The sequence below is a fragment of the Nicotiana tomentosiformis genome, chromosome 9 (genome assembly GCF_000390325.3).
Source record: "Nicotiana tomentosiformis chromosome 9, ASM39032v3, whole genome shotgun sequence".
NCBI classification, from domain to species: domain Eukaryota; kingdom Viridiplantae; phylum Streptophyta; class Magnoliopsida; order Solanales; family Solanaceae; genus Nicotiana; species Nicotiana tomentosiformis.
Genome location: NC_090820.1, coordinates 54696232 through 54705160, shown reverse-complemented (window position 1 = coordinate 54705160; position 8929 = coordinate 54696232). Strand labels below are relative to the sequence as shown.

The 8929-nt window shown below is 44.4% G+C and overlaps 1 protein-coding gene across 1 annotated transcript; it reads left to right on the top strand.

Moving 5' to 3' along the window:
- Window positions 1–7240: 7240 nt before the first annotated feature.
- LOC104120187 (uncharacterized) lies at window positions 7241–8550 on the top strand. The gene has a single exon (XM_009631915.4). The coding sequence runs from the start codon at window positions 7312–7314 to the stop codon at window positions 8188–8190; it is 879 nt and encodes a 292-aa protein (XP_009630210.1). The 5' UTR covers window positions 7241–7311; the 3' UTR covers window positions 8191–8550.
- The last annotated feature ends 379 nt before the right edge of the window (window positions 8551–8929 follow it).

Here is an 8929-nt window from a genome sequence, read left to right as displayed (position 1 = left end):
GAGGTCTTGGAGCCCGAACCGGATTCGGGGGGCGTTGTCTAGATGGCCTCGCTTCGTTCGGGCCTTAGTATGAGAGGTTCTTAGCCTCGATCCCGTTTTCATGTAGCTATGTCCTTGATTCGTTTGCCCTTACCAGAAAATCGAGGTGCTCACTAGCCTCGATTTTACCCGTATACAGATAGTCCTCTTGTTTCTTAGAGAGTAAGTTTGCTAAAACGATGAGAAACGACAGATGTTCTCCGGTTCCTTCCTTCGTACGTTACAACCAAAACGACGAAGAAGTTAAAATGTCCCATCAGTTGTATCGTTCTGACTTCGGACATGTGTCAACCATCCACTGGTTGCCTCCGAATGCGAAGCGTCGCGTACCTCCCCTATAAAAGCTTCCACCCTTTGTTCTTTTTCTACTTTCCGATAAAGCTTCCACCTTCGAATTTTCTAGCTATCATCAACTGCTTTCAAACCTTCATATCTTCATCTTTGATCTTCAAATCTTAATAATTGTTCTTAGGTTTTTACCCATATTTTCTTCAAATCTTCATACACTGTTGTTTCAACCTTCAAACTTGTTCTTTAAGACCATCATACTTTTTCTTCAAATTTTCAAATTTAACCAGATAGCAATGGCTAAAACTTCCAAATCAGTTCCCTAACAGGCTACCTCTACATCTTCCGAGGTAGCTGCTTCCGAGGCATCTATTCCCGAGGTGGCCGCTCCCGAGGTGGCTGCCTCCGGGGCATCTGCCCCCGAGCCTCCCCTCGAGCCTCCCATAAAAATCTTTATACCCGGGGGTTGCTCAATTGCGGACGACTTCAAAGTCGAGAAACCCCAATCCAAGCAGGACCGGGGTAAAGGGGCATCGAGGTATATATGCTCCGTTACCGAAGATGTCCTTCCCATGATCCGAGAGGACTGTAAATAGGAAGGCAAGGATGTAGTAGTCCCCGGGCCCGAGGATGATATTACTACCCATGTGGAGGGGTATTTAAGTATTTACACTTACCCCTTCACACTAGACCCGGTAGACCCAATTGTTTGGGATTTTTGTAAGAGGTACAAAGTGTGCCTTAGGCAAATCCACCCGTCTCTGTGGAGGATCGTGATCCTCCTCCGTTATTTTATGAATAACACCGAGTCTCGTCGGTTCACCATCGACCACCTACTCCGTCTATACAGTCCCTGAATGTTTCTAGGGGAATTAATAAAGCTCACTCGCCAGGCCAAGAAGGCCCCCTTTTCGAGTATTGACGAAGACCGAGATCGAGGCTGGTAGGGGCGCTTTGTTCGGGTGAAGAATGAAGATTTGATTCCTCCCGAGTTCATGCCATTCCCCGAGAAGTGAAATGCATCTCGTAAGTGCAGCCTTTCCTTAAGTGTCAATTTTTCTTCATTTCCCTTCTCATCATTCGTATTTGTAGTTGTGCAGCTGTTGCCCGGGTTCCAAATGGGGTCCCTTGGCTCAAGGAGTGGATCAAAGGCATCTGCAAACAAATGTCATACTTCGAGCGCTCATGGTGCAAGCTTTCGAAGGGTCGATGGGAGGCCCGTTCTCATGGTAAGGTTCTCCTTCGAATAGCCATTATCGTGTTCTTAACTCACATAATACTGGTCTTTCTTCTTTCTTTTATAGGTTTGCCTAAGACCACCGAACTTAGGCCTTTGGAAGGGGATGAGAATGTGTCCTTGTCCGTTGATCCCTCCGTTACAGGACAACCCGGGGTTGCTGTGGGGGAAAAGAATAAGAGGAAAAGAAAATCTTCGGGCTCCCCGGGTCCCGAGGTGAAGCCTAAGAAGAGGGTGGCTCGTAAGCCCAAGAAGAGTACCAGCTCCAGGGTGCCAGATTCCAGCTCGCTTCTTCGGCTCAGGGATGAGTCGAAAGAAGGCGACATTTTGTTGCCCATAGATCGACCCCTCTCGGGGAGCAGGCGGCAGCCGAGAGGGAGATTTGTGAGGCCGACCTCCCTCAGGCTCGAGAGGACGATATAGAGACGGGAGGTGGGACCCCCGAGAAGTCAATTCCGCTCCGAAGGAAGCGCCCGGTATAATAGACATTATGGATACACCCTCCTACACCGAGTCCATGCCCGAGGAGGCCTAAGCAAGAAAAGAGAAGTCCAGTGAAGGGGTTCATGGTGCGAACGACCCCCTTCATTCTTTCTTCGATGGTGTGGACTCGTCCACTTTGGAAGATTTTTTCGGACTGGGCGACCTGGAAGTCCTGAAGAAGGACATATCTTTTGAAGCCGGTGGGCCGAGTTTGAGCCCAAAATTGATTAATTAGTTTCCTGTTCCGAGTGTAGACCCTGGTCGCAAGAGAGCGGTTATCCTTACTGTCCTGGAGAATGTCCGGGTTCTATCTGCTCCCGTGGGTGTAGCCAGTTACCTCCAATTACTAGTGATCGAGGAGGACCAGGAAAAAATGAACGAGGTGGACGTGCCGTGTCTTTTCAATGAGGCGCAACATGCACTGAATCGGGTAAGGCTTCATTACGTCTTCTTTGAATTTCACTTATGTTTTGATATCTCTCACGACTTTCATTTTTTGCAGGCCTTGGTAATTCACCATGTGAGCTTCCTCTAGTACCGTGTTGACGTCAATCAGCTGGAGCTCGAGCTCAAGGAGTAGATTCGAAAGAAGGGTATGTACAAGCTCCACAGCGAGCAACAAGACAGGGCCGTTAAGGACCTTCTGGCCGAGCTAGATAGAGCTCATAAAGAGGCTTCGACCCTGAGGTGGGAACATGCCGACCTGGTCGAGAAGGTAAAGGTCTTTGAAGTTAGAAATAAGGAACTAGTCGTAGTGGCTAACGACAAAACCTCGCAGGTCCAACAGAAGATCGACCAGATTGACCAACTCTGAATCGAGATGAACGAGATCCAAGCCATGGACGATGGGTGGAAGAGCAAAATGGACCTGCTGGCTTCGGAGAAGGAAACTGCCCAGGCAAAGCTGGCATCAGTAGAGGCTCAACTTCGGGTGGCGAAGGAGAAAGCTGACAGGTGGTCCCAGCTGAATGATGATCTCCGAGCACAACTGAGATCTACTGTTACAGAGCGCGACGCCCTCGGTAGAGAGTACGAGGTAATGAAGTCCAAGTTGGAGACAACCTCTGCCGATGCCGATGCCGATGCCGAGGAGATGGTGGCCCAATACAAGGCCATGTCGAAGCAGCCAAGGCCCTCCTGAAGACCAATGCCGAATATATGAAGCGGATGTCTCGAAGGGAGACCCTCGAAGAGATTCATGCCTGAGGCTTCGACCTGTTGGCTGAGATCATGGAAGCAATAAAGCTTGAGGCCAAGACGAAGAGACTTTCCGAGCCTGAAGGTGCCGAAGGTTCCGAGGGTTCTGAGGGATCTGAAGGCTCCGACGGTTCTGGCGACGAGTCGGGTCCCGGTGAAGATCAGGCGTGAATGCCTTAGAACTTTTTTAGTTTTTGTCTTGTATATGTTTTTTGTTTATTTTGAGGCCGTTTTTGTTGGGCCTTTGTAAATACATTCCGTAATATATCCTTTCTGGCAATTTCGAGTCTACTTGTTAAGCATCTTTTCATAATTTCTATTCTTGCAAATATCTCTAATGCCTTAGCGTAAAATCAAATGTAGTAATAAGTCGTTCGTTTTTAGACCGAACGGAGCCTGACTTCGATGAAACTTTATTTGCTCGAGGCTTTGAAAACTCGGTGTGATTGAAAGTTTTTCCAAGATGCTTAAGTGATTTTAGACGATGATTTTGCCGAGGGTAACCTTTTAGCAGGTTTTAAATTTTAATGAAGGCCTTATGTTCTAATTACGAGCTTCAGACATCTCCGAGCCATTTTTTTAAGGATGGCCGTAGCCTTTTATGTTTAGGCACTACCTAATAGGTTTTGTGCCTCCGGGATTTGGTAGTCCGAGTTGCACGAATGTTTTTCGGACGACAGTCCCCGAGTAAGGGTAGCCCCCGGGCACGATAGTCCCCGAGTAGGGGTAGCCTTCGGGCTCGATAGTCCCCGAGTAGGGGTAGCCTTCGGGCTCGATAGTCCCCGAGTAGGGTTAGCCTTCGGGCTTGATAGTCCGTGGATAGGGGTTGCCCTTGGGCTCGATACTCCCTGTATTTGGGTAGCCCTTGGGCTCGATAGTCCCCGAATAGGGTTAGGATCTATGTTTTAAGAGGCAGAAACACTTAATAGCAAGGTGGGAACTTTCTTTCATTTCTGTGTGTAAAGTACATGATCGAAAACGTGTAAAAGCTTATATCACGGCTAAGGTGGCCTATGTGGGCACAGTTTACTTGACCATTTGGCCCTTAAAATAAATCCTATCCACCGACCCTAAGCTATTCAAGTACAAAGTTTCCTTCTTTCCTTGCTAAGAACCTTAATTCGAGGGTGATCGCCCCTAATATTCGAGGTCAATCTTGAGAGGGCTAGGATACTGTTGATTCTCCCATTGACTCCGATTTAAGACCGGCCTTCGAATCTAAGTTAGCACGATTTATTGTTGCCTGGTTTAAAACGTTGCCGAAAAACCCATATAGGACAAAATCGGTTCAAGGGAAAAAGAGTGCAACGCGTGCTTGCGACCTAATAGTCACATTCTCCTTTGGCTATTGCCTGCAAGTGTTAGTACGATTCATAATATTATAAAAAAGTAAATGACATCGTACCTTAGCAGTAGTACCGCTTTAAGTGCGTCACGTTCTAGTTATTCGGTAGCTGTGCAACGTTTCATGCTTCGAGTTTGTACGAGCCTTTTCCAGTAATTATGACGACTCGATGTGGTCCTTCCTAATTCGGTCCCATCTTTCCCTCGTTCGGGTTTCGGGTATGCAATGTTAATTTTCTTAACACCAAGTCCCTGATCTTAAAGTGTCGGAGGTTGGCTCTTCGATTGTAATATCTTTCTATCCGTTGTTTTTGGGCAGCCAACCGGACTAGGGCGGCCCGCGCAATTCATCCAATAGTTCCAGACTCGTGCTCATGGCCTCACCGTTCGATTCATTGGTCGTATATCATAACTTGAGGCTTTGTTCTCCCTCTTCGACCGGTATTAATGATTTGGCACCGTAGACCAATGAAAACGGGGTTGCCCCGGTACTAGACTTCGAAGTTGTAAGGTATGCCCACAAGACTTCGGGCAGAATTTCCTTCCATTTACCTTTGACATCGGTCAACCTCTTTTTCAGGTATTGGAGTATGATCTTGTTTGTGGATTCTGCTTGTCCGTTCCCACGAGGGTGATAGGGTGTCGATAGTATCTTTTTAATCTTGTGGTCTTTAAAAAACTTATTTACCTTGCTGCCGATGAATTGCTTCTCATTATCACACACGATCTCGGCCGATATCCCGAACCGATATATTATGTGGTCCCAAATGAAGTCAATGACTTCTTTTTCCCGTACTTTCTCGAACGCTTGAGCTTAGACCAATTTAGAAAAATAACCGATCATAAACAGTATGATTTGAGCTTTACCAGGTGCCCACGGCAGGGGACCGACGATGTCTATTCCCCATTTCATGAACGACCATGGGGACAAGACCTAATGGAGTAGCTCTTCGGGTTGATGGATCATCGGTGCGTGTCTTTGACAGCCATCACATCTTCGTAAAAAGTCCTTTGCATCTTTCTCCATGTCGATCCAGTAATAGCCGGCTCTGATTAATTTCCGAACCAAAGATTCTGCCCCCCGAATCATTTTCGTAAGTGCCTTCGTAAACTTCTCTTAAGACATATTCGGTATCTCCCGGCCCCAAGCATATGGCGAGCGGGCCGTCGAATGTTCTTCTGAACAGAGTCCCTTCGGACAGGCTAAACCTGGCTGCCTTCGTGCGAAGAGCTCTCGATTCTTTAGGATCCGAGGACAACTTCCCAGTCTTCAAATAATCTATGTATTTGTTCCTCCAATCCCAAGTTAAACTTGTCGAGTTTACTTCGGCGTGGCCTTCTTCCACCACCGACTTCTTGAGCTGTACGACTATTCCTGAACTGAATTCGCCGTCATCAACCGATGATCCTAAGTTAGCCAGGGCATCAACCTCACTATTTTGATCTCGGGGCACGTGTTATAGGGTCCATTCCTTGAATTGATGTAGCGTTACCTGCAACTTGTCTAAGTACCTTCGCATCTATTTTACTTCGAACGTCCCATTGACTTGATTTACCACAAGGAGGGAATCACACTTAGCTTCGATCACATCGGCCCCAAGGCTTTTAGCCAATTCGAGACCTGGAATCATGGCCTCATACTCGGCCTCGTTGTTAGTCAATTTTACAGTTCTAATAGATTGCCTAACTATGTTAACCGCAGGTGGTTTCAGCACGAGCCCGGACTCCTTTGCGTTCGAAACATCGTCCGTAAAGAGGGTCCAACTCCCGAGGTAATCCCCGAGGACAACAATAAATCCCTTTCGACTTTGGGTATTAAGGCTGGCGTAAAGTCGGCTACGAAGTCTGCCAAAATTTGTAATTTGATGGCGGTTCGGGGCCGATACTCGATATCGTACCCGCTAATTATGACTGCCCATTTGGCTAACCGGCCCGAGAGCTCGGGCTTGTGCATGATGGTCCTCAGTGGGTAAGAGGTCACGACACATATGGGATGGCATTGAAAAGTATGATTTTAACTTTCTGGAGACGCTTAGCAAAGCGAGCGCCAATTTTTCCAAGTGAGGATACCTTGTTTCGGCCTCGCCTAGAGCTCTACTAACATAGTAAACAGGAAATTTCGTACATTCCTCTTCCCGGATTAGGACTCCACTTACCGCCACCTCGGATACCGCCAAGTAAAGGTACAACTGCTCATCCACCTTCAGAGTATGGAGCAAGGGTGGACTCGAAAGGTGCCGTTTGAGTTCTTCCAAAGCTTGTTGGCACTTCAAGAAAAGTCTCGGACCTAACATCACAACTGGTTTGGTTATTTATTCTATCTTTAATTCACTTATTTAACGTTGTTGATTACTTGTATTGAATTAGTCCACATCATTAAAATCGCGTATAAATTCAATTGTTATCCATTTTTTAGGGTAAACAATATATATATATATATATATATATATATATATATATATATATATATATAAAATTTGAGCCAAAAGTGTGCTAATAAAGCACACAGTGCCGCCAATGTAGATCTGCCACTGGTTACCTAATTGGTTAACATTTTAAAGGTCCTCCTATTTTCTTTCACAACAACCTATTTTCTACGGTAACTCAACTCTCCTCCCTCCCTTAATTACTTCCTCATCCTACTCTTGTTGTTCCTTTCTATTTTTGTAAAGTTTCATTCATTCCTCCCCTTTACCATTATCTGATCTCAAAACATCAAAAAAATGGAGCCTATATTCCTTTGTTTCTTCTTTCTCTTCACCCTCACTTCAGCACAATCCATTGATTCATCACCAAACATGCAGCCTACAGCTTCTTCTCCAAAACCAAAAGTAAACTCACTAATTAGTCATTCTTCATACCCTCCTGGATATGAACACTCAGCAATATCTCCGTCATCAGAAACAGAATCAGTTAATTCAGAAACAGCTTCTTATCCTCATTCTGGCATCTCTTTTCCTCCTTCAGATGCTCCTTCACCCTCACCATCTAAATCAGAACTAGAATCAGAATCAGAATCGTCTTCCTTTGAACCATCAGAATTTTCTTCCATTTCCACTGATTCTATTTCCTCCAGTGATCAAGCAGCCGCCTCCGGTCTATCTTCTTCTCTTATGTCCAATACTCAAAACTACGCCGGTGCAAGTGCAAATCATGATACTACTATAAAGAAAATATGCGACAATACTGACTACCCTGATCTTTGCACCGCAACTGTTGCTCCATTTATGCGTGGAAGTGCTGTCAATGTACAAAAAGTTCTTGAAGAAGCTATGAAGGCAAGCGATCAGTTTGCCAAATTGGGATTTGCAGCTGCGAAAAGAGCTTCTGAATCCCTTGCTACTCCCCCTAACACTAAGAAAATGCTTAAAACTTGCCTGGATAGTTGGGATACTGTGTTGTACAATTACGAGCAAGCTATTGAGGCTCTGCGTATTCATGACATTGGACGTATGAGCACTATGCTCAGTGCTGCTATTACTGATATTTCAGATTGTGAAGATGCCTTTGAAGGTGTGATTTCTCCTTTGATTGAGTATGGTGAAAAGATGATCAAAATGACTAGTATGTGCCTAGCAATTGTTTCACAAATCGCGAGTTAGATCACAAAATTTTCTTTTTTTTCACAGCACACAATTGATCCTTAATCACCTCGCCTAATATTTTTGTATTTTGTTGGTCTTTTATTATGTATGATAGTATGAGTAGTAGGATATACATAGGAATTGCCGCTTTACAGAAATATAAGGGAAATAAGCTGAATACAGTCCACACTTCCCCTATTCTTGCATTAATAGTTTGTGCACCGGGTGCGCCATAACAACGGAAGTTAGTGCTTTATGTAACTTTACCTCCATAATAACATTCCAAATGATCATATCATACTTCCGTATAGGAATTCATTTGTGTTATTGCGTCTAAACATTTTGTACATGAGTTCGATTGCACTTTTTATGCTCTAATTTAGTCAGTGATATACAAAGCAACACAAAATTAGATATATTACATAAAATCTAACAGAATAAGAAGATGGTTATATTTGAGGGGAGCAATATAAAGAGTCAACGAGCCCCATTATTGTGGGAATATTGCAGATCAAATTACTTAATTTTAAATGTAAAGCAATATATAACTATCACATCATATATATATTATACTAAAAGTGGGAAGCTCCTATCTTCCAAGTTAGATTACAGTTTTGCCCCTAATGTAACTTAAAATGTATTAAAACATAAAACATCTAATATAATAAATATTAAATAGTAAAACCTTTTATTAAATGCAGTTTACCCTTCATAAAAACCTTTTATTAAATATTAATTTCAGGTGCATTGAATTGAT